The following is a 26,096-nucleotide window of genomic DNA, read 5'->3' on the forward strand; positions in this document are numbered from 1 at the left end:
GTGCAAGAGCACCTTACATTTCCTAAAATTACTGCTTAGCTCTCCTTCTGTAATTAAATCAAGAACAAGAAGTGTTTCCTGATACACTGAGTGAGACACTTTTCTCAGGGGAAGGAAATGGTTGTATAGCCAGCGTCTTCCCGCTGAGACTGCTGTGCTGGGATGCACATTTGTTGAGCTCCTAGCCCAAAACCAGGGACGCAAGTGTGAGCCCCAGTCCCAGGGGTGACAACACGTGCGGCAGACAGCTGTGCTGCCCTGGGACTGCGCCGCAGGACACAGCAGCGGGGAAGAAAGTTACCTTCCTGAGAGAAGCCGGCCAAAGGACGAACTTGGTGGACAAGAGAGTCTTTGTTTAAGTATAAAATGGAGTATGAAGCAAGGTTAGGACCTAAAGAATAGAGCATTTTGAAAGCTGAGGAGCAGGCTGGCAACGACAGGCCCCATTCTCACCGCCAAGACAACCTTCCAGAAACTTCCAGGAGGAGAAGCACACACATCATAATATCCACATAGCTCTAACCACACAAAACACATACTAGCTCCAAAGGCTGCTTCCTCACACTGCAAACCTTCTTGGAAATTCATTAGTCACACGAGCACAGATAGATTTCTAAGAAATCTGTTTAACTTCGTTTAACCCAGAATTTTCCAAGGTTGTCAAAACCTTAGAACCCCTGCTTCCTCTCCGTAACACACACCACATACACACACACAAACTCAACAATTTAACATCTATTTGACAACCCTGCTCCCACCCAGATTCTGGACATTTACATAAAAACCTGAATTGAGGATTCCTGCCCTAAGTTGCCGCTTTGCTTTTCCTGGGGCACCTTTTAAAATAACCACTTAGAGTTGAGTACTCAAAAAATAAGTGACCTCTGCCCCAAACACCTTATAAGTAACAGGTGCTTGGTACCCCACTCTCCATCTCCTGCTCTCTTGTGATCTGGGACAGAGGACTGCCCTTCCCCCAGCTCACAGCACCTCCCTCAACCCCACCTCCATATCTGTGATCTGTAAGCAACAAATCTTGGGACTTTACTTCCTTTGTATGAATGTATTGAACCTGCACATTTGACCAAAGTGACCCCAGGGTTTTCACTTCCCCAGAGTGGGAGCTCGGATGCCGGAAGAGCTACCTGCCAACGCCATGAAGGTGGTTTGTGCCTCCTTGTTCAGCAGATTATACTCTGTACATTCTTTATTTAATACACCAGCTCTGGGCCCCCCCAACACATTGAAACATAGAACGATACTCACACCTTGGAAGCTTCCTACGTGCCCCCAAGTTTACCACCATTCTAAATACAAGTTTATCATTTTACTGTATATGTATATACATCCCTAAAAGATATTTTAAGTTTTGAATATTTTTGAACTTTACATAAATAGAATCATATTTTAAGGATCATTTGAGACTTGCTTTTTTCTTCTACACTGTGCTTTGAAATTTGTCTATGGTAATGTGCACACCTTCTATGGTAATATGCATACCTCCAGTTAGTACATTTTTGCTGCCGTATCGTTTTCCGTTAAAAGAATACATCACAATATACTAAGCTGTTCATTTGCCTGTTACTGGTCTTTAGGTTGTTTCCAGGTGAAACAATGCTTCTATGAATATTCTATGGATATTTTATGGGCAGAGCCTCCCAAACTTATCATCATACATATAGAAGATGACATTTATAGGCACATTAAGGGAAGCCGAAGAAGCAGGCTGGTTGCTGCCTGAGGTGACCATTAGCCTGTGGACCAGAGGACCACTCAGCCACTTCAAAGGCTGAGGGATTAATATATATCCCCATTTCCCATGCCAAGACACACCCAGCTTTCTGCTTCAGTGTAGAACTGCTAAGTCCTAGAGTAAGCATATTTTCAGGTTCATAAGATAATGCCAAATTTTTTCCCAAATGCTTTTACCATGTTGTACTCCTACCAGCAATGTGTTTACCTCCCTGGACATTTGGTAATATAGGACTTCTTGATTTTTGCCTATCTAGTGGAGGTAAAATATCTCGTTGTGGTCTTTATTTGCATTGGTTATAAGGAGGTTGAATATGTTTTCATGTGTTTATTTTCCATCCTTATATCTTCTTTTGTGATATGCCTGTTCATGTCATTTTACCATTTGGTTCTTTGTGTTTTTCTTATTGACTTGTAGGAGTTCTTTATATATTTAATATAAAGATATAAATATATATCTTTATATATTGGATAATAAACCTTCATGTAAATGTGTTGTAAATACCACTCCCCCAAACAAACACACACAACACACACACACACACACACACAATTGGTGGTTTATCTTTCCACTTTCTTTATGGTACTTTTTCGTTAATTTTAATGTAATTGAATATAAATTTCACTTTGGAATTAGATCTTGTTTTGTCTTAAGAGTCAAGATCAAACAGATATCTCTAAGTTTTGATGTGTTGCCTCTAACATTTAGAGCATAGAGAAGAAAGCAAGAGGTGTATCAGTGCATGACCCAGGCAAGCCAAGTCTACTAAAGAATTCAGGCCAAACTCAAAGTCACCACTAGTTTTTAAAAGATGCTCCATGGCCGGAAGGATCTGGCTGAAAACAGGTTTCAGCCTATTAGTCGTTTGAGTCACACCCCTCCAGTCTGGGCTGGCTGGCTGCCGTCTCATCCTGAGTCTCCTCTCACCATCCTGGGGATGCCCTTCACCACTCTCATCTTTGGGAGCCTCTAAGATCTGCATCCCCCATCCTCCTCTTGCTTGTTTACTGCTGTATTTTGATGAAGCCCCAATAGCATTATGAGAAGTGGCCTCTGTAATACCATAAAGGACCAATTGTCAAATCAGACTTATCAGAGACCATGGCCAGCACAAATCTTTACTAATAATTTCAAGGATATAAGTAGTTGCTTGGTGTCGTCAAGCATGGAGATCCGGGGTAGCCAACTTACTTCCCTGGCCCTTTCTCATCAGGATGCACATGTGTCCAGATTAACACAAGAAGTCTCTAAAAAGATACCTGCAGCTACTCTACTTACATAGGAAAAAGTCTTTTCAGTCATTGAACATCTCTACTCAGAAGGTTACACAGCTTGCATGATGTTTTCCCAGGAGCCAAGCCCCATAAATCAAGATTACAAAGGGTTTTTTTCTTTGTGTGTTGTTGCTGTAAGCAATCCTGGACAGACCTGGTATGTCCTGTTGAAAGCATTTCCTAAGTATCAACTCTCCCACTAGCAAACACCATTCGTTGTTTGCCTAGAGTCCAATCATTAGCAAATTTACAAGAATTTTTAACTCCAGGTCACCTTATTTCTTTCTCAGGAGCATCTCCCAGTGCTGGATTGAAGGCCTGTTGAGAACCATATTCTTCCTACTACATTATAGGAAATCATTTCAGACCTATTTCAATCATGGTCCAGTCAGCTATTAGAAACTATATCAGTTATTTTAATAACTAATTTAATATTGGCAATTGGTTTCAGTAGCTATTAGAGGACTAAAGAGCAAAAGAGTAATCCTGACATGACATGGTACAGAGTAACTTCAGAAAGCAACCATCATCACTGCTTGGCTTGGGGAACAGAAAGAAAAGATTGAGTTTGGTAGGAAACTGAAGAAGAATCCAAACAGTGGTGATGAGCAGACCCCTGAGGCGTGTGGCCGGGTTGGCGGGACAGGGTGGCTTGTCCTAGAGTGGGGGAAAAATGGGAAACTGGAGTCAACTGTGACTGCAATCAGCTGCCACTGCTGGAGTGAAGAACCGTTGCTGGGGGGAGGCTAACAAGAGTGACCAAACAAGGAGAAGCAAGTCCCTTCTCCAACTTCAGCCTCCTAGTCTGTGCTTAGTGCCCCAAATTGGCAGAAAGAAACTGGAGAGCCATCTGGCTAAGGAGAAGTGGGGTTTGCCGAGTCCCAGCCCAGTCAACACAACATGGAATATAGAAGGTAGATGTGAAGCAAAGAGACGATAGCTTAATAATTGGCAAAGCCACACCTCTGACTACTCAACTCTATCCCACCCTACTACACATACTTAAACTTCAATACAAGAACAACTGGCTTGTGGATTTCCCTTATGCTGTAGCAAGCTCAGCACTGCACTTTAAGGATGCAATTCAAGTTTGTAATTAGTCTAGCATCTGGTTATTTTGCTACAGTGGAGCCTTGACAAATACCTAATATTCCATGCTTTCTAAAGTGCAAACTCCAAATACATTTTTCACATTCTCTGCAGAAATCATCTGTGTTCTCATTCACTCAGTTTTTATCTCCGGAAGGATCAGCCTCTCCATTAGCTTTTAATAAACGTGCCCCCTCTGATCACTGGCAGAATCTGTCCCATGCTTTTTTGCAAATGTCATTCTTTCAAAATAAATATATCATCAAAGCTCAAAGTTGTTTTTATTTGCAGAAAACAATTTGTCACTCTTCAACAAGTCTTACTTGAAAGAGTCAAATAACATTTTTTCATCCCTAAAGAAGTATTCATCAAGAATTTGCCTTTTCCTATTTTGGGCTCATGTGTCTCTGTTTACCCTCAAACATTGTTTTTCATTTCATCCCTGTCACTTGGGGGTCCTCTGATCCTTCAAAAAGATTCTTTCCCAAGTAAGCATTCTTGAAGTTTAAAAGGACGTATAATTGGTCATTTCAGACTTTTTTCATTTTTATTTTATATTGGAGTAGAGTGGATTTATAACATTGTGTTAGTTTCAAATAGACAACAAAGTGATTTAGTTATACATATACATATATCTATTATTTTTCAGATTCTCTTCCCATATAGGTTATTACAGAATACTGAGTAAAGTTCCCTGTGCTATACAGTAGGTCCTTGTTGATGATCTATTATATACTGTGTGTGTATGTTAATCCCAAACTCCTAATTTATCCCTCCCCCACCTCCACCTTTCCTCTTTCGTAACCATGTTTGTTTTCTAAGTCTGTGAGTCTATTTCTGTTTTATAAATAAGCTCATTTAAATTTTTTTAAAAAAAACAACCTTAAGTGAAATTCAAGTCTCAATAAATTCATACACCCTCAGCCCCCCAGACCCCTACTTCCTTCTGAGCTAAATATGGATTGATTCTAAAGAGAAGGCTTTTGATACCGCACTAAGAGCCCTTTTTGAACATACAGGAAGCACGTGTCTCCAGCCCTGGTTCACCTGCTTTTCTGCAGGGATCGCTCCTCAAGCTTCTTCCTTTGACAGTTGCCAGGACAGCTCAGTCCCATCTGTTCACTTGATGTTCCATTAAGCCCGTGTGCTACCACCATATCCTGTTCTCCCTTTCCTGTTTCTAGCCACACTTATCAGACAGAATGACAGAGTTTGCTGTAATTCCTAGACATAAATCTCTCCAGTAAGCTTACCCCCTATCCTAAACCCCTTTCTCTGAAAGCACAGTCTTCTGGCCATTTCCCTTTCAAAACCCAGTCCAAAATATCCTATAATGGAAATAAACATCTCCAAATTAGGCCTCAGAAGATGATTTAACAACAACAAAAGAAGCTGAAATATGTTATTTGTGCTAAAAGACTAAGGGAACAGCTGTGTAAGTGAGGAAGGTTAGAGAGCTAACACATTTTACTGAGCAGGCTGCCTTAGCAGGGATCCTGATGCAGCAGCTGTGCTCTGTGTGACCTTGAATAAATCACTTGGTCTCTCTAAGTCTCAGAGTCCTCATCTGTAAATAGAAATTCTGATACCTGTACCTCTGATCTCAGGTTGTGTGAGAATAAAGAGACCATTCATTTAATAAATATCTGTTAAGAGCCTATCATGTACCAGGCCCATTCTAGGCACTGGGGACACCCAGGTGAGTGTTCGTGAGGTTCGTCCATACAGCTGCCTTCAGCCTTGGAGTGGCTCATCCTCATGGCTGAGTAGTATCCTATGCTGTGAATGTACAACACTTGACTTATCCTCCTCTTGGAAACTGGGAAAAGAGGCTTTGAGCATTCTAGCATACATCTTTTGGGGAACTTTCCTACACATTTCTGTTGGATCAATTCCCTTTTAGTCTTTCTATTTACATCAGAGAGAAAGTCTCAGGTTGGTGCTGGCATGCTGTAATGTCTCTCTAGCTCTTGTCAATCTGTCCTTATGACAGAGAGCCAACATCAGGCCCAGAGCCTTCAGCATCCTATTACATTGAACTAGTGTGTCAACACAGTTCTATCAGCATTATATACATATATTTTTTAAATAATATATTTGGTAATAGGTTAATGATGCTTCATATATGTGTATATTTATATATGAACATATTCACATTATTTATGTTATTTATACAAGCATTCTTTTAAAAATGAGTTTTTTTCAAGTTTAAAAAGTAGTCATTTAGACACAAATGAACCTATCTGCAAAACAGAGACAGACTCACAGACATAGAGAACAGACTAGTGGTTTCCAAGGGGAGGGGGGTGTGGGAGGGATGGAGTGGGAGTTTGGGATTAGTAGATGCAAACTATTTATAGAATGGATAAACAACAAGCTCCTAATATATAGCACAGGGAACTATGTTCAATATCCTGTGATAAACCATAATGGAAAAGAATATAAAAATGAGAATGTATACATATGTATAACTGAATAATTTTGCTGTACAGAAGAAATTAACACAACTTTGTAAATCAACTATACTTCAATAAGAAAGAAAGGAGAGAAAGGAAGGAAGGAAAGTAGTCATTTAAATAAAGGTATTAAGTAAATAGAGATTATAGATGGATTCACACAGAGGGCAAAAATGTGAAAAGGGGTTGCAAAGGGTTGTAATTTAAGAAATGCTACTCTAAAAAGGCCACTCTTTTGAATCACACATCTTTGTTTATCATCACTGAGTGGCAACTTGCCCAGATGAGTCGGTTGAATGAAAGACAAGTGCTCAGGTTGGGGGCATGGGCAAATCATTCTAAAGTAGAGGGTTTCCTTGTTTCCAGAAGGAAAAGGTCACAACAGGTAGGGATGGGAGACTCCCAGAAGGACTTAGGACTGAAGTAACATGTGAGCCGAGCCAGGCAGGTGGAGAACAGTATCTTTTTAAAATAGTGCATTTTCCTGTTTCTATGTTCTTTGCCAGACCTGGTGGGTCAGTGGGGTCTCCACAGTGAGGAACAGGACAGACGGCCTGTAGGCAGGAGGAACAGGAGTGAAGGTTTTGAGGGGTTTCAGAGGAACATCAGGAGTCAGTCGGCTGTGTCAGGAGCTAGGGGAAGTCAGGCAGCATCCCAGGAGTCAATGCTCCACCCACCAGCATCACTCTTGACCTCTGTGTCACTGATAACCTGTGGACCTCTGGAACTTGACTAAGTATCCAAATCTATGACCACTCCTCTTTCCAACTCACATCCCTAATACTCACACTCAGACTCCAGCAAGTGTTTTACTCTTCCAGGACTTCTAATCCATTGATCCTAAATCGATCAATCACTTTCCTTGAGTCACTGTTTTTGCCCTGATCCAGCTTAGGTTCCATGATTCTAAGCCCTCCCTCACAAACAGCCTTAAATTCCTGGTTGCTTTTGTTAATGATCCAGCAATGGCCCCGCCTTGAGTAGCCCAACTATCTACCCAACCTATGCTGTGTGTGTGTGTGTGTGTGTGTGTGTGTGTGTGTGTATCTGTGTGTCTCTGTTTCCCTGAGCAAGGGAATGTTGCTGGAGAAAACACACACCTGTGCTAACTGGTCACACTTTAAGGTCATGGACATGAATCTCAAATATACCCTCACTCCTGCTCAGCTGTTCCACCTAACTACCCTGATTTCTTCCCTTCCCATTGTCCCAAACGGCTTTTCGCACCTTCTCCCTATCCCCCTAATCCTTCCTGCCCCACTCTCTGTGCTCAGCTTGCCTCATACTTGTTGAGAGAACTAAATAAAGTAATAAGCATTAAGCATTTGCTTACTTGGCTCATAGTATGTGCTCAGTAAATACCAGCCATGGTTATTATTATGTCATTGTCAGTCAATGCAATAACCAGCTTAAAAGCATCTATATCATTCTCTTTTACCAGAGACCAACTGCTCTCTTTCTCAAGGACTTGCAGTTTTCTCTTCTCTCCTGCATTATCAGTTATCCTTCTTGGGACTTCCCTGGGGGTCCAGTGGTTAAGATTCCGTGCTCCCAATGCAGGGGGCATGGGTTCGATCCCTGGTCAGGGAACTAAGATCCTGCATGCTGCATGGTGTGGCCAAAAATTAAATAAATAAAAATTTTTAAAAATTGGGTTACTGGAATAAAAAAATTATTTTTCTCTATTGGGTTATTTACACCGACATAAAAACATATCCTAGTATCTTCTATTTAAAGATAAATCTCTGGTAGTAAATGTGATTATCAGGGAATGAGAAGGGCAATAGGACAGATGCTTAAGGGGGATGCAATGAGAAGTAAATAATAGAGATCTAATGCACAGTATAGGGAACATAGATGACAATATTGCATTATAATCACCAAACTTGCTAGATTAGATCTTAGTTAGTCCAACCACTAAAAAGAAGTAATAGGGCTTCCCTGGTGGCGCAGTGGTTGGAAGTCGGCCTGCCAATGCAGGGGACGTGGGTTCGTGCCCCGGTCCGGGAAGATCCCACATGCTGCGGGGCGGCTGGGCCCGTGAGCCACGGCTGTTGAGCCTGTGCATCCGGAGCCTGTGCTCTGCAGCAGGAGAGGCCACAACAGTTAGAGGCCCGCATAACGCAAAAAAAAAGGAAAAAAAAAAAAAGAAAAAAAAAACAGAAGTAATAAATATGTGTAGGTGCTAATTATCCCTACAAGGGCAACCCTCTTACAATATATAAATGTATCAATTCAACATGCAGTACACCTTAAGTTTATACAATGTTATTTACTGTATAGCACAGGGAACTATATTCAGTATCTTGTAATAACCTATAATGGAAAGGAATCTGAAGCTGTACACCTGAAACTAACACAATATTGTAAATCAACTATAGTTAAATTTTAAAAAAATTTAAATTTATACAAAGTTATATGTCAAACATATCTCAATAAAAATAATTAATTAAAAATAAAAGTAGGGCTTCCCTGGTGGCGCAGTGGTTGAGAGTCCACCTGCCGATGCAGGGGACATTGGTTCGTGCCCTGGTCTGGGAGGATCCCACTTGCCGCGGAGCGGCTGGGCCCGTGAGCCACGGCCGCTGAGCCTGCGCGTCTGGAGCCTGTGCTCCGCAACGGGAGAGGCCACAACAGTGAGAGGCCCGTGTACCTCAAAAATTAATTAATTAATTAATTAATTAATTTTAAAAAATAAAAATAAATAAAAGTAAGTCTCAACACTCTACTAAATGGGAGAAAATATTTGCAAATGATATGACCGATAAGGGGTTAATATCCAAAATATATAAATAGCCCATAAAACTCAATATCAAAAAAACAAACAACTTGATTAAAAAATGGACAAAAAAAATGAACAAAAGACCTGAATAGACATTTTCCAAAGACATACAGATGGCCAGTAGGCACATGGAAAGATGCTAAACATCACTAATCATCAGAGAAATGCAAATCAAAACTATAATGAGATATCACCTAACACCTGTCAGAATGGCTATCAACAAAAAGAACAAAAATAAAAAACGTTGGCGAGGATGTGGAGAAAAGGGAACTCTTGTACACTGTCGGTAGAATGTAAATTGGTACAACCATTATGGAAAACAGTATGGAGGTTCCTCAAATAATTAAAATAGAGGAAGTTCCGTCATGGCTTAGTGGTTAGGATTCAGGGCTTTCACTGCTGTGGCCCAAGTTCAATCCCTGGGTGGGAAACTGAGATCCCATAAGGCACACGGTGCAGCCAATAAATAAATAAATAAAAATAAAATATAAAAGTTTTTTTAAAAAACAGAGCTACCATATCGTTCATATGGGTATATAAGTGAAGAAAATGAAAACTCTAATTCGAAAAGATACATGCACCCCAATGTTCATAGCAGCATTTTTACAATAGGTAAGATAAGGAAGCAATCTAAGTGTCCATCAACAGAAGAATGGATGAAGAAGATGTGGTGTGTGTACACACACACACACACACAGAGAGAGAGAGAGGAATATTACTCAGCCACAAAAAAGAATGAAATTTTGCCATTTGCAACAACATAGATGGATCTGGAGGGTATCCTGCTTAGTGAAGTAAGTCAGATAAAGACAAATATTGTATGTTTTCACTTATATGTGGAATCTAGAAAATAAAACAGGCAAATGAATATAACAACAGAAACAGACTCACAGATACATAAAACGAAGTAGTGCTTACCAGTGGGGAGAGGAGTGGGTGGAGGGATGGGGGAGGGGCAATATAGGGGAAGGGGATTAAGAAGTACAAACTATTAAGTGTAAAATAAATAAGACACAAGGATGTAATATACAGCACAGGGAATAGAACCAATATTTTATAATAACTTTAAATTGAGTATAATCTCTATAAATATCAAATCACTATGTCGTACACCCGAAACTAATATAACTATACTGAAATAAAAACATAAATTAAAAAATTTTTCTTTTTTTAAATAGCCCCAAATCACCCTCTGTCAGATCACTCTAATTTTCTTCAGAGCACTTACACCATCTGATGTTTCCTCTACTGCTTTATGCAGGCATTTGCTTCTTGATGATATTTCTCCACTTGAATGTTAGCCTATTGAGAGTAGTGTCTTACAGGGCCGTGAGCCTCAGAGCCTAGAACAGTAGCTGAGACACAGTAAGCACTCAAATATTTGTTGAACATTTTAAAATGAAAGATAGGAAGAGACTACAGAAAGGGTAGTCCCCCAGGATAGTTACTTAGAGACAGGAATACAGTAAATTCAGAAGACTTTCTTGTTATTTTACAAGCATCTCAAACTCAGTACAAGTAACAGCACATAGTGTCTTCCCCTTTATCCACTCAGATCTCCTTCTTCTCCTTAACTGCCCCGTCAAATAGCATCATCATCCGCCCACTGTCTTAACTGACAACCCAAATGAAAAAACAAAATCTGAGAGACAAGACGGACTTGTTTGCAATGCCTGAACTTATTGATGTTTAGGGTGAAATACCCCAATTAGTCTCATGAAAAAGTTAGCTTCTGAAAAAAAATGAAAAACTTGCCTATGGCTCCAGTAAATCTCACAGACTGCATGTACCTTATATCGCCATCCAGCGGGCTCCCAGGTCCAGTTTGCATGAGAGGCAGTCAGCGGAGCTAGCAGAGAGAAATCAAGGAGATGTTAGACCAGGAGATCTCTGGGCTCCCACTGCAACCGCCCCATCGTTTCCCCCTCCCCTTGAGGGAGGTGAGTCTTCAGTGGGGGTCCGGACTGTGTCTGGCTGAGTCTCTTCAATGGAACTCCTCGGTTATTTTATCCCTGACAACATGAGACTGTGGAAACATAAAACTAGGAGCAAAAATATTCCGTTTTATGAAACCAACATTCTCTTTTTGACTCTACTTATCACACTACTTCTCTACCTTGGTATCCTCACATCCCTCAGAGGTTCCCGCTAGGTGGCGCTCGTCCTCCACTGTACCCAGGCGAAAAGGGTACTTTTCTTTTTAAGCCTGAGAGGTGATTTCCAAATCTGGCTTTTTACAGGTAAGAAAACTAGCTCCAAAGGAAAAATGTCTTTCGTGAGGACGTATCGCAGCATCTCAGGAGCCTCGAGCAAAACCCATGTCCCCATATTTCTGAACTCAACGGAACTTCCATCACCTGCTGTCTCCCTCTACACATGGTTTAGTTTATTAATTAGAATAACAATGGCGTATTTCTTGCCTTCTACATAACAAGGTTTAGGTTCAGATCCACAGGCCTTAGCGTTCTTTATTTTCACAGGTACGAAACTGAAAAAATCGTTAGATTTTCCTGCCTAAATTCTTTCTTTGATTTCCTTAAGTTCGAAGTTCCTTTTCTGATGAATGAGTAGCATAAATAAGGAAGACGATGGGAAACATTTAATGAGAATAAACGTGAAGGTTTATGAGAAAAAGCGGTTAGAATAGAAAACCCAGCTGGGTTGGCATTACACAAAGTCAGATTTGAATCCTGAATTAGCTGCTTACTGATGGTGAAATCATTTAAACTCCATGAGTCTCAGTTTCCTCATCTGTAAAATAGGGATAATAATGTCTTCTATTCACTCCACCCTCAGGGTTATGTAGATTAAAGAAAACAATAAGCTGCGGTCCTGGCACATTGTTGGTGAGCAACATTTGTTTAAATATAAAACTACCTCGGCCTATAGTAATGGTCTGATATACCTGGACCACGTACGTGAAAAATCCTGGTGGGGTCTGAAAACGGATGACCTAGGAACCCAGGAGCCAGTGTCTGCTGGCGGGAAAGTGGCGTGTTGCTTGATGCTTGGGATTCTTCGGATGCTTGGAGTGCCCTCGGGAGCCTGTGGATAGGGACAGAGGGTAAGTGCCGAGCGCGGCCTGCCTGGATCAGGCTCCCACCAGGCGAGCCAGCACCGGCATGCTCTCCCCTCCCGTCAACTCGCGCAACTTAGCAACGGCATCGGAGAGCACCGGGTAAAAACCCTCGTTTTAAGGGACTGGAAACCGTGGCCAAAAGATAGCAGGTGACTTCGGTCACCGCCGTTGGCGTCTGAGAGACGCGCTTGGCCTCCCACTGCAAAACAGCCTCTGGCGCTCGCCCTCGGGCCCCTCTGGGCACAGGAGACGGTCTCCTCTCCGGATCTCCCTCCATCCTGCCCCGGGCGCAGGTGGAGGGCGGCAGGGACGCTGCGCGCGGTGGCCCCACAGGAAAATCCCCGCGGACGCGGGTCCCGGGAGCGCGAGAGCGTGCGTAGCAGCTTGCGGCGTGCGCCCGAGTAATGGGGTTTGCCTCCTCCCGGGGCCCTCGGCTCTCCCACCCTCATCCTGCGCTGCGCCGCGGCCCGCGGAAGCCCCACCATCCGGCAGCGCTTCTTCTCGAGGCTGCTCCCGGGGCTGGAGGGTACGGCATGTAGGGGGCGCGCAGGAACCAAACTGCCGAGGAGGAAGGGGAGGTCGAGGGTGGAAGTCGGAAAGGAGAAGGGGAAGATTAAGACAGAGCTGAGCGAGGGGCCGGAGAGGAAGGCACCGGCGCAGAGCAAGCCTAGCGCCCCCTCGAAGACTGGCCGGCCGAGGGGGGTCCGGAGCTCCGCAGATTCCCGGGGCCGGCCCATGCCGGAGCTCGGCGCCCACCGAACCTCAGGCGCCGTCAGGCAGCCGTGGTTCCCCGGAGCTCTCGGTCAAGCGCGGAGCAAATCGCCCTTTATGGACTGGAAGCGGGGCCCCGGCGCGCCCCTATCGCCGCGATCTCCAGCCCTGCGACATGCGCTGACCTGCTGAGTCCTCGCCACACACCCCCACTCGCCGGCCTTGACTCTGCACGTATCCGGGGAAGCCTCTGTGCATCCGTCCACCTCCGCTCACCAGCCCCCAAAGCCTTTTCATTCCCACCCAACCCCACCAACAGCTTCTAGTGGTAGTTCCAGACCCGTGTGTTTACTCTCTGCCAACACCCAACTCCCGGCCCTGCCTGCAGCCATTCCCCAGACCTAAAGATTGACTAACCGCCGCAGTTGCCCGAGATGACACGAGCCTCCCTCTCTGTGAGCCTCCGGAAGACTCGGACTGCGGCCACTTTCTTATACCCCGGGCACACACCAAAAAACGGACAACTCAAAGTCACCGAATTGCATCTTTCTAAGCTTTGAAAACCTCTACCCAAGCTTGTGGCAAGGGGTATATTCTACTTTGATTTGGGGTTCTTCAAAAAAATTGGCGGGGGGGACAACTAAGTGGTGGTTATATATTCAAGTAAGTCTTTGTATAGCCCCCAAATTCACTCTAATACTCAGTCACTCAACCCGCAAACATCTCTGCCTGCCTGTGTGTCCGGACTCATTCTATATTTGTCCACATCAAGTCCTAACCCCACAAAGGGATGGCTGTTTGTGACAGGCAGTTCACACCTGCCCGTTTCTCTCCTTCTGGGTGACCTGTGTCAATCAATCTCCTCCTCAACTCGCCCCCAGAGAGTAACAACAAATTGTCTAGGGTGGTGGGAGAGGGGTGTAACTTAATAAATGAAGGTCCGCGGGAGGAAGGAAAGGACAGCTTTCTTTTGAAACCTCTTAAGCGTCTGTTCTGTTCCCCCTCTGGGCCTGAAGAGCATCCCGTTCCTTACACTTGCCACCTACTGAAACCAAATTTAAACACCTTTCCCTCAAAACTGAAGTAGTAGTAAAGAGCTATAAATGGGCAATGACCTCTTCAAGGATGAGGCTCTCCCCCGCCCAAATACACTACAGGATGTGCACTGCAGTGTATTTGGGATGCAAAAGAGCATCACGTGGCTGAAATGCTGGAAAGTATAGATGCTGCGAAGCCCCCCCACTGATCCTGAAAACTACTAATGTATTTCATCCTGAGGTGTAGAAAAGGAACCGCCAAAAAGAAAGCTACAAGGGCGAACATTATTTGTTTTAGTGGCACCAAAAACACCAATCTCAGCAATTTACTAAATTAAAATCACAGTTCTTTAAACGTATTTAATGGTTCAAATTGTGTATTTGGTTTTAATTTAAATCTCTGGTAAAATTTACGGAAGACAGTGAAGTATGTTCCTTAAGCAACTTCTTCATTTAAAAATAAATAATATAAATAGGCAACAAATGTTTTGAGATATCCACAATATTTGTGTTTCTTATCCTGGCTTCTTCTACTATATAAAATAATGCACTACTCATTTTTTTTAAAGCGCATTAATGTCATCAGTTCAGAATCTTTACTATGGTAGTTCCAAGATATTCTTTTAAACAAAAACATATTTTTTCAACTCACAAGTAACAGAGTATTTAAAGAACAAAGTTTCAATTTTCTTCCTCGTGTAAAATTTAGCAAACTCCAAGTGCCTTCAGTTTTGACAGCCCAGGGAAATGACCCCGCAATTTCCAGAAACTCTCCCAAAGATGCCCTCTAATTTCTCTCCTGACTTTAGCTCTATCTCTACCATCTTTTCCTTTTTAATTCTTCTATAGAAATTGAAACAAAATCCGGTGAGGAAAGAAATCTATTTCTACAGTGATTTTAATTCACTTATTATTTCAGAGAAAAGAATTAATATTCCAGTGAGGAATCCGCCAAAGTATAAGGGGAGAAGAAGAAGCATTTCGTTCTTCGAATCTATAAACCTCCCTAGAGAACAGAAACTACGCGCGCGTTTTATGGGACTGCGTTAACTTTGGGTTTCCCTCCCAGATCTGAGTCAACTAAATATCGTGTTCCATAAAAGTGCTAGAATAGGTGGCTACATCTGTAGAGGTAAGAATCGTGTTTTTTTAGCGTGTCTAAGTGGGTGAGACTCTCTGTTGCTGGAGGATGCTTCGAGGACCAGGCTTGGGAGGAAAGGGGTTAAGTCAGACCCTGACTTTCTCCGCGCAGCGTGCCCCGTTTTGTCTGTTCAAGTCGACGTCGTCCAGCCGGAGCCAACCAATGGGCGGCCGGGAGCTCCCGGTACAGCCCAGTGAAGGGGCGTGGCCTGAGGCTGTCCCTCAGCAGTGAGGAATGACACCCGGGCAGGGGGTGGGGGGGGAGGGTGGGCTACGGTGGAACTCTGAGGAAGGAAAGAGAGAAGAAACAGATAAAACCAAGACAGGGGGTAAAAGGGTGCCCCGCGCCTCTCGGAATCCAGCGGCCGTCGTCGCCGCCGCCGCCGCCGCTGGGGGTGGGCTCCGGAAGAGCCGGCCCAGCAGGGAAAGGAGACGACGATCCAGAAGCGAAATCCTGCAGGCGGGGAAGAGACAGAGGCGCAAAGAAAAAGTGACTCGGGCCGTGCACCCCGGAGGCGCTCAGGAGGGGACTGCAGCCGCAGAGGGGCCTCACTGATCCTCCCCCTACGTCCTCCGAGGGCCAGACCCCGGCCCGCCCCTAAGGGCGCGAGGCGATGAGATAATCCAGCTGAGCTGCGAAAGGAGAGCTTCTGGCGCTGGATTGGGGGGGAGGGGGTCTCTGGGCGGGGTGGGCCTCGGAAGTGGGGGTGAGGGTCGGCGCTGATCCGGGGCCAGAGGGGGGCGGAGGCTGCTGGGCAGCCCAGGAGTGGGCTGCAGGGGCCTCGCTCGCGGGGCTCACTCGCGCTGCGGCGGCCCGCGCGCTCCATTCAGCTCGGAGCTGCCCCGCGCCCCAGCCGCCCGCCCGGCCGGCCGCTCCGGCCCGCGGCGCAGATGGCTGTGCGCGGCGCCAACACCTTGACGCCCTTCTCCATCCAGGCGATCCTCAACAAGAAAGAGGAGCGCGGCGGGCTGCCCGCGACGGAGGGGCGCCCCGTACCCGGCGGTACAGCGGTGGCAGCGGCGCCCGCTGTCTGTTGCTGGCGGCTCTTTGGGGAGACAGACGCGGGCGCACTGGGGGGCGCCGAGGACTCTCTGCTGGCGTCGCCTCCTGGGACCAGAACGGCTGCGGGGCGGACCACGGAGAGCCCGGGCGGCTGGGATTCGGACTCGGCACTGAGCGAGGAGAACGAGGGCGGGCGGCGCTGCGCGGACCCGCCGGGGGCCAGCGGGGCCTGCCGTGCAGGGGCGACCCTGGGCCTCGGCCAGCCGGTCTGTGAGCTTCCCGCAGCCAAGGACCTGGAGGAGGAAGCCGCGGGCCGGAGCGACAGTGAGATGTCGGCCAGCGTCTCAGGTCGGCTGAGGCTTCGCGGGGAAGGGGGACGGGCTGAGGGGTTGGGCAAGGAGAGCAACCACGCCGAGTGGGGTGGGCCTGCTGTTAGCACCTTGTTCCCTGGGCCCCCCGGGTTAGCCAAGACCCTAAGCTCTGCGCACCGGCGCGGGCTGCTCTAAGCCTCTGGCAACTGAGCCCGAGAGAGGACCAAGAAACTCCTCAGAACGCTGCGTCCTGGGGTAAAGCCTCAGACGACGTCGTGGGGCAGTGTGCTTTAGACCAGACTGGGAGAGAACCACTGCACCTTGGCTTTCAGTCCATTGCCAGTGACTTCGGCTGAGTCTGTCTCCAAATCTCCAAAATCGAGGAAAGGGAAGAGCGAGGGTCCCAGAAACCTCGGGTAGCCAGTATCCGGGACCTGGCCCAGGGATCAGAGATGCTCCCAGCTCAAGGTCTCAGAGCCCGCCCCGCAGCTCAAAGATAGGTAACGAGGGATAATTTCAAGTGGGCTGAAGGCCAACCGAGCCCGAGCTTCGGGAGGAGTGTTTCTTTAGCTTTCCCAGACCCCAGGCCCAGGAGACCTGTGCCGGGCTGAGGACCCAGGAGCTGGAGGCAAACCCTGCAACCAGCTGAAGGCAGAGGGGCTTGATTTAGGTCATCCCAGACTCAGCAGGGGGAGGAACCTCCTCAACCACGAGCTGGCACGTCATTTGGTCAGAAAGACCCCCGTGCCTGCCCCGTCGGCTGGATGGTGCTGTAGGCCTCACGATGGCCCCAAGCAAATATTATCTGCTGCAGGCCAGAGTGCTGGACCTCCCTGCTAGGGTTCTGCGGGGAGAGTGCGGAAGAGGCAGAGGAGCTGGCTTCAGATTAGTGTCCAAGGATTCGAAGCAGGGACACCCCTCTACCCCCAACCCCAGCCCTCCTTTCATTGCCTTTGTAAGAGAGAGGGAGAAGCCTACCCGTGGCCTTGGCTCAGCCTATTGCCATAGTCCTCCCACAATTCCAGCTGGATGGGGGCGTAAGACTCAGAATACTTCTGTCTCCAGGATCCGTCTCCCCACTTTCTCTTTACGCGCAGCCAACACGTGTGTGCTGTGACGATGCGTGTGTGAGCGTGAGTGTGGGGAGACGGGTGAACCCAAGGAGGGTATCAGAAACGCCATCTAGAACCCCAGGGCTGAGGGCTGAGGGCTGAGGGCGGAGAAGGCTTGCGAGGATGCTCAGGCCCAATGCCCACATTGCTGAGAGGATCCTGGAGCCCAGAGAGGGCAAGGAGCTGGATCTTGGCTGCACAGCATTGATACAGCGGCTGAGTTCGTTGCCGGCTCACAACAAGCTTAGCTGCAGGAAGCGAGTGGGACAGGGTTCTAAGACTTGCCTCCGGGACCCGCGGCTTCCAGGCCCTCCCCACCACTCCGACGGCATGAAAGGGTATTTCCGCCCCCCACCCCGACCACAGTGGTTGAGGCCGGACCTCACTCCTCTGCGGCACTGACAGTGTCTCGTTTCTGTTCCCACTGGGTCCACAGGCGACCGCAGCCCGAGGGTCGAGGACGACGGCGTCGGCACAGGAGGCGCACGCGTGCCCACGTTGTGCAGCGGCGGCGGCGGCGGGCCCGCGGGCGGCGCAGAGGAGGAGGAGGAGCCCGTGGCGCCCAAGCCGCGCAAGAAGCGCTCGCGCGCCGCCTTCTCCCACGCACAGGTCTTCGAGCTGGAGCGCCGCTTCAACCACCAGCGCTACCTGTCCGGGCCCGAGCGCGCTGACCTGGCCGCGTCGCTGAAGCTCACCGAGACGCAGGTGAAGATCTGGTTCCAGAACCGTCGCTACAAGACCAAGCGCCGACAGATGGCCGCCGACCTACTGGCCTCGGCGCCCGCCGCCAAGAAGGTGGCAGTGAAGGTGCTGGTGCGCGACGACCAGAGACAGTACCTGCCCGGAGAGGTGCTGCGGCCTCCCTCGCTGCTGCCACTGCAGCCCTCCTACTATTACCCTTATTACTGCCTCCCCGGCTGGGCACTCTCCACGTGTGCGGCCGCCGCGGGCACCCAGTGAGCCGGCCTGGGGTGAGGCAGCGAATGATCCCCGCGCCCCAGCTCCAGACGGGCGCTGATGGCTGTGCAGGTTGTGCCCTGTACTGGGGCGCCCCGCGGAGGGGGCAGGTGGTGGATGAAATCCAGCCCTGGCTCTGCTCTCCAGGACTTGCGCCCTGGCAGCGGGACTGGGTCTACCCAGAGGGGGGCGCCTTTTTCTAGTTTGAACAGAGGCATCCTATGGCCTAGGGACCCTGTTCCTACCCCCCGCCCCACTTGCTGGAAGCCCTTGGACATTATTTATTACCACCATAATGTTGGGTTTGGATTGTGTCTGCCTGGGGATGGCGTTTCCCAGAGAGGAGAGAACTCCTGGAGACCACACAAGCCTGAATCCCAGAATTTCAGGCCTGCCGGGAGCTTCGTGCGCTAGGCCACACTAGTTCATGGTATCCATGCTACCAATCTATGTGTATCTACATATCTATTATTTTTGGAAATTGCAATTGTTACAAAGGGGTTTAGAGCCCTGGCAGCCCCAAGGAGCCCCAGGCTAGGGGTTCACTGAACCATGAAATGTTTGATTTGCGGGCCCTCCTCCCCACCCCTCCCCGGTGTCAGAGCTCGGGTGGGGGCGCCTGATTGGGTGCTGAATGTATGGAAGGGAGCCTCTGAACACAGGGCAGGGCAAGGGCCCCGCATCTTCCCTCTCGGAGGTCCAGGCTGCGACCAACTGGGGGAGCTCCTGGGAGCCCCCGAACCAGGAGAGAGGAAACCCAGGAGTCCTTCGCAGAACCTTTCTTTCTCCCTTCCTTTCTTTTTCTTTTTCTTTCTTTCTTTCTTTCTTTCTTTCTTTCTTTCTTTCTTTCTTTCTTTCCTTCTTTCTTTCTTCCTTCCTTCCTTCATTTCTTTCTTTCTTTCTCTCCTTTCTTTCTTTCGGAGGTTAAAACTTGTAGCACTTTTCAGTTGCTTGTATTCAAATGATGGTTATTTTTGTATTCAATGTGAATATCCTTGACCGGCCTTTCCTCGGCGTCCTCTGCAGTTCGGCCGCTGGGCCCAGTCTCTACCGTTTAGCCTCGGCGACTCCTGCGTCCTGACCCAGGATTCTCCCATCCCTGTCCCTGCAACCTAAGACAGGTGATCCTGTCAACCTCGTGTCAACCTCGCCGCTTGTCGCCTCCTTAAGGGCACTGTGCACTCAACTAGAGTATTAACTTTAAAAAGATTTGTGAAATTTGGAAGTTCTATTCGTTGTATTTTTTTTCCTTTAATTTATAAACTTTTAGTTTAACATGCCCTCCTGGACGCCGTGTTTTCTCTGAGCCTCTCTCTGTCCGGCTTTGGGGGAACCGGTAACGTGGGCTCATTTTCCCAACTTGTTTTCAGTCCAGGACAGGACACTTCGCTCCTCCCGGAAGTCGCCTTGCTGCTCACCCTCAGGAAGCATTTTAAATCCGCGCAGCTCAGGGAATCGTCATTTCTGGGACTTTGCAGGAGTCACAGAGGAATCCCACTGAATCCGGAGTAAATACCTAGGATTCACGTTTTTACTCGTGGGCACTAGTGTCAGAGTCTAGGAAGCATTCATAGCTGAACCCGCTCCCAATTTCCATCCCCCACCCTAACCTTTTCACTCTTCCACCTGCCGGCATCCTCTTTGCTTTCGATTTTCTGAGCGTTTTCTCTAAGCGTTCCTGTCATTATTTCATTTCCAGAATAGGCAAAAACTCGCTGGAATTCTGAAGCGGTTAGGGGAGACCGAGGAGCTAATAAGGTGTCTCCCGGGGAGGGTCACCTGTGCTTTGACCCCTGCCGGGTGCAAATGACGCTGCACCTTGTTCCAAAGCACTTCCACTCACTCCCTCAGTGACACGTCGTCACTTGATCCGCACAGAAGCCCACCGTGGGAGCAGAGGATGGGCAGGGAGATGGTTACTTATTACTCCATTTTAAAGATGAACGCGCCCCGCCGGCGTTCCCCAGAATGACTCCCCAGATGCCAAGGATTCACCGGAGCAAGGAGCTCACCGCTACACGCCCCTCACATCGGGTCCGGGGAGAGCAAGGAAGAGTTAATGCCACACGGCAGGCGCCAAGGCGCCCGGTCCGTGGCCTCAGTCGGGAAAACACTGAAACCCAGGCCCGGGCTACTTTCAATTTCACCGCAGCAGATAGGCCGCCGCGCCCTACTCCTCCGCCTGCGATCTTTCCCAGCCTTGGACCCTCCGGCCTTGGCACCCCAAAGGCCTTGGCCGGGCTTCTACTACCCCTCAGCCCGGAGGGGGCAGAGAGTCGCGACAAAGGCTTTACGAAATGATTCGCGCTTCTGGAAACAGTGAGACGCCAAGGGAAAAGCAAACGCCCTCGGGAGATGCACACCCTAGCCCCCAAGTCCAACTACCTTCCAAAGGATTCCTGCAATTATTTTGTTTCTTTTTGGCATGTTTTAAAATTCCACTTTAATTTCATCATTAATCATGAATGCATTTTCCTTAAAGAAAGTTAGAAGTTTTCCAATAATGCTAGAATCCCTTCTCTTCTCTCCAGAGATCGCCATTACTGCGGATTTTTTTTTGGGGGGGTGGGGGCAGGGTTTTCTTCCCATTCTGAAAACGTCAATTGTTTGTGGCTGCGTCCTAAGACGGTAGTTTGCTCTCCATCCTTGCGGATTTGGAATCCAGAGGACTGGGGAGTTTCTTCCGTAGGCCAGGCGGCGCCCCTTCCCTTCCTCGTCCCCTCTCCGGCTCCCTGCCTGGGTCAGTTCTACTGGGCTGGCTCGAGTCGCTCGGGAAAAACGACTCAAACGAATTCAGTTTGACCCGGATTGTTGCAGTTTCACTCTGAGCTGCTCCGCGGCTGGCGTGGGCGCGAACGCCGTTAACATCTGATTCCAGGAGCTGGAGGCAGCCTTCGGGTCCAGCCCACCCCCCGAGGATTTCCCACCGCGTTTCATGACCCAAGATGTATGTCTTTACCTGGACCCCAGGCCACACATGCGGCTCCTGTTGGAAAGTTTCAGTATTACTTTCTTCGTTTCCTTTTCCTTCTCTACTCCCACCCCCACCCTTTCTTTGAAGATGAGAAAGTTCTGCTTTCTGCCCGCCCTGCTTCCTGTCCAAGGGGATCTTCCTTCATCCACTCCCTGCGACCCTGGGCCCCGCTGAGCCCTCTGGGCCTTCTCAGGACCTGGTTGCCAGGAACAGTTGTCACCTGAGTCAGGTAGACTTTTGGCTTCATCCTTCGCAATCCCTTTCAGCCCTCAGTGAATCTCAGACCTGGCCTGAAAGATCACTGGGTTCGACCCACACACTTAGATGGGGGAGCAATGGCTGGGAAAGGGGACAGAACACGCTGTGACCCGTGCAGAAATCAGTTCCAAGAAATCAGGCTTAGACTAAAAATCTTGCTCTGGGCAGCAAATTTGGGATGATAGGCTACCAAATGTCACTGGTGTTTTGTGTGTGTGTGTGTGTGTGTGTGTGTGTGTGTGTATAACTGAAACTCCCGACCTGTTCACCATGGCGATCCCAAGCTGCGTCTCACTCAAAGTGACTTGATTTGAGAGGTATATGGACCCCAGGAGAGTATCTCTAAAGAGCTGGGTCAAGCAGGAAGAGTTTGGGGATAGATCCCATTTAAGAAAATAAAGGGCTTCCGGGCCACAGTGAATCCCACTCCTCCACTCTAGCAAGGGAAAGAGGGTGACAGCGAATATGACTTCATTTGAGAAGTTCGGAAGAGAGCTCAATACACATATCCCCGCGCCTCTGAGAGGCAGCTTAGTGGTAGCGGTGCCCCGAACCCTGAGAGGCTGGGCCCCAGGAAGAGCGGCATCTAAGGGAGCGGGAAACTGGCAGAGTGTGTCAGAGCCACCGAGCATCCCACAGAGGCAGGACCTCATCCAAGGCCTGCAGACGTCCGCGGGGAGGGCACCCCAACTGGTGACCGGAGCTCGGTCCGTCCAGGCCGATACTTCACCCGCGTTTCATCACCAGGAGAAAGGTAGAAACCGCCCTCTCTCAAGTCCACGGAATTAACCTAGCCTTATAGAAAGGCTCCTGCCTCGGGGAAAGCTGAGCAGTGGGGAGAATCACACATTCCTGGGAACCAGAACACTGGGGGAGCAGCTTCTGGGCCCGAAGGAATGGAGGGGAGCGAGGCAGACCCGTGCTGGGGCTCAGGCTTATGCCGAGGAGCTGCAGGGCTTCAGTCTTGCAGGCCACCAACCTCCCCCCGCTAACAGTCTTCTTTGGGAACCACATCGAGCTCCGTGGGGCATGCTGGACCCCGCATATGCTTGAAAGAGCTGAGGGCAGGCGGGGCGGATTGATTCGTCGCAGGTGTAGCCGCGCTACTGCAGAAGTCAGGCCACCAGTGAAAGTGTGAAGGCTGCACCGCCAGCGGCCAAGGAAACAGGAGCAGAGGCCGGAAGGAGCAGCCAAGCAATACATACCACCACCACCAACAATGATAACAATAGCTGTAACTCTATTCCTTTGTCTGGGACATTACAAGTGAAAAAGTGCTTCCTGCATCCTGTCCCTCGGTAGTTCCTTGAGGCCGCCTTTTAGCTGGGTGGACATGACCTCCATTTTGCAGGTGGGGAAACTGAGGCTCAAAGACGCAATGTGACTTGCCCAAAGTCACAGGCCATTAAGAGGCCAAGTCAGAGTCATTCAAAGATTAGAAGCATATTTTAGGATTTGAGGCAGCAGGCTGAATCGTCCTTCAGCTTCAGAGCTCGCATTCCCCACGTTTGGTTTCAGGGTGGTTGGATCACAAGAGGGTGGGTGTGCTTTGAAAACCATTAAGCACTGTGCAGCTGGTGTGGACTTACTATTATTGTTGCCATGATTATTATGATTATGAACTTCTGGGCAATGCTGAGTTGGCTGATCTTAAACAATCTTCCTTGAACTCCTGCATCCTTCAGAGGTTTCTAAGTGCTCTGTGGTGTGCTCCACGAAGGGGCCCTCAGAGGGATAGATAACCTGGGCCTCCTCCAGTTTTCGAGTCTCCTGATAAATATGTTTTTGAAATGAAGAAACGCCAAAACAGGGTTGCAAAAAAGTGTATTATATTGTAAATGGTTACATCATGTAATAAATTCTTTACCCCCTGTAGTCATGCATAGAAGTTATTCAACATAAACTGGGTCGTTAAAAATCATTAAAGCATTTATTAAAAAAAAAAAAAAGATTACAAGCGGGGTGGTCCAGTGCGGGATCCAGGTTAAGTTGAACAATGAACTTATTTCAAACCTGTTGTGTGTATGAAGGAAGGGTCGAAAGTCCAAATTTAGGGCAATTCTCGAATGTGAGAACTGCGGCAAACGGCCCTGCAGCCCCGCACCCCTCCCGAAGCGCTGTCGTTACTGTTGAAGTTTTTGGCTTTGAATCGGGCAGGGAAAGGCAGGAGCGTGGCTTCTGACGCACCCGGAGCTGACCCGGAACCCGCGGCGTGGGCGAACAGCCCCTCTCTATTCCTATTGGAATGTCAAGTTCAAAGGGGATATTCGGTAGCCGCGGGGGCGTCACCCCGGAGCCTCCAGCGAGGTAAGCTCGGTGCTGGGCTCCAAGTTACCCCCACACTTGCGTGACTGTGCGTGACACACTCACCCGCGGAAGGCCCGCTCTCTCTCACACTCTTCCACCTACAAGCGTCCGTGTTTTCTCCTTCCGCGCCCCCGCCCACAATCCCGGGTGCGGCCCGCAGCCGGGCGGTTAGTGCGCCAGCGAAGCCAAGAGCCCCGTGGTCTCTGCACAGGCCTCACGGTCTCCAACGAGCGCCTGCATCCCTCCCTGCTGTTTTTGCAATTGCAACTTTAGTTTTTGGCGTGAGGATCAGCGTAGGGGTTGCTCAAGGCCTCGGGGCTTCTTGGTGAGTCCTTTCCGGCTCGGCCCCCTCCCATCGCCACATTCAGGCCTCCTGGCTGAGCAGCGCTCCCTATGACTTGGACGTGCGCTCCGGCACTTAGGGAAATCCCGGCCCTGGAAATCTGGGATGCACAAGGTGAGAGCTTCTCTCTCCAGCCTGTATATTCGAGGGTGAGAAGGGCTCAATGGCCCCACAGATCCATAAAGTGATTCTGCTTTGGACCTGGAGTCCACAGGCGAGAAGCAGCTCTGCCACTCACTTCAATCTTAGGAAATTCATTTCTTTTATCAGAATCTCTGTTTTAAAAATTAAATAAAGAAGAAGAAGAAGGAAAGAAAAGAGAGTTGTGAGATGCTCCTTCAGGCTTCTGGGTAGTGTTTGAGGTGTACACTCACCCCCGGCTTGAAGTAGAAGTAAGGACAAAGCCTTTCTATATTTTACTTTAAATAATGCCATCCCCTTTATAAGCAGATTTTTTTGGGGGTGGAGTTGTTTTATTTTTAAAAAGAATTTGGGTTCCCCAAGATGCTGTCTACAGGCCTCCCCAAGGTCCTTATCTTTGGGCCTCCTTTATCTGCTTCCCTGGCCTGGGTGGTCAGCTGTTTTGAAAAGTCCAGCTTTTTCGATGCGAGGACTTCTCCCCACCCAGCAAGCTTGGGAGGGAGACCTGAGGCTATTCTGCTTCTGTGGCCGCGCTGAGCTCCAGCGAGTCCCCTGTCCTTGGATGGAAACCGCGACGCGTTAAGAAAAAAAAAAAAAATTAATGCCACCAGTGTTTTCTCTCCCGTGGTCTACCAGAAAGCGAGGGTGAGCGGCACGCTGTAAAACAAGAGCCAGTAAAGCTGCTTATTTTAATAAGCTTATTAACATTTTTGAATGGCTTCCCTTGTGCTCTCCGAGGCCCCCTCGGTGGCGTGGCAGGGCTGTGCGGCCGGGATTTTTACGCACGGAGCAGCATACCCGCGCGCGGTACCGCCGCTCTTGGCACCGGGGGCTGACAGGGCGGGGGTGGCCGGGCGGCACCCACAGTGCCAACTCTGGACCTGGGCGTCCCCGGCTTGTCCACGCCTTGCTGAGCGCCCTTAGCAGGACTGCGACCTTCAGAGGATACAGGGCTGCGTGGGTTCTGAGCTTGCAAGGGAGCTTTCGAGACCCTAGATGTGACCCCGAATTGTACCCACAGCTTCGAAGGAGCTGGAAGATCTGAGGGTTTGTCCCGCTTTATCACATTTGTGCTTTGTTTTTGCAAAGGGTGCTGATGGAATTGATATTCCTCCCTGCACAGGTGTCGAGCGTATTCCTGCTGGCGTAGGCCGGCGTCTGGGCTTGGTCCAGCACATCCTGGACCCGGTGTAGGGATGTCACCAGAGTGACTGACTTCCAGGAATTCTTCCTCCTTAAGGAGGCCCGGGACGCTGCCCCTCTTCTTTCCGGGAGAAGTTGAGCGACGCGTCCTTGGCGCGTCCCTTCCCTGGGACGTGGGAAACGAAACTAGAGACACACAGAGACAGGTGGTGAGAAAGAGTAGAGA

General features: G+C 48.6%; 1 protein-coding gene across 1 annotated transcript; it reads left to right on the top strand.

Annotated features, from left to right (window-relative positions):
* The first annotated feature begins 16,212 nt into the window (after positions 1 to 16,212).
* NKX3-2 (NK3 homeobox 2) lies at positions 16,213 to 19,054 on the top strand. Its single transcript, XM_060086178.1, has 2 exons — positions 16,213 to 16,672; positions 18,184 to 19,054. The coding sequence occupies exons 1-2, from the start codon at positions 16,213 to 16,215 to the stop codon at positions 18,705 to 18,707; spliced, it is 984 nt and encodes a 327-aa protein (XP_059942161.1). The 3' UTR covers positions 18,708 to 19,054.
* Positions 19,055 to 26,096: the final 7,042 nt, after the last annotated feature.

Source organism: Mesoplodon densirostris, chromosome 1, assembly GCF_025265405.1.
Source record: "Mesoplodon densirostris isolate mMesDen1 chromosome 1, mMesDen1 primary haplotype, whole genome shotgun sequence".
NCBI lineage: Eukaryota > Metazoa > Chordata > Mammalia > Artiodactyla > Ziphiidae > Mesoplodon > Mesoplodon densirostris.

Coding starts and splice junctions, on each gene's coding strand:
- NKX3-2 (XM_060086178.1), top strand. CDS start 16,213: ATGGCTGTGCGCGGCGCCAACACCTTGACGCCCTTCTCCATCCAGGCG. Junction 16,673..18,183: donor GATGTCGGCCAGCGTCTCAG/GTCGGCTGAGGC, acceptor CTGGGTCCACAG/GCGACCGCAGCCCGAGGGTC.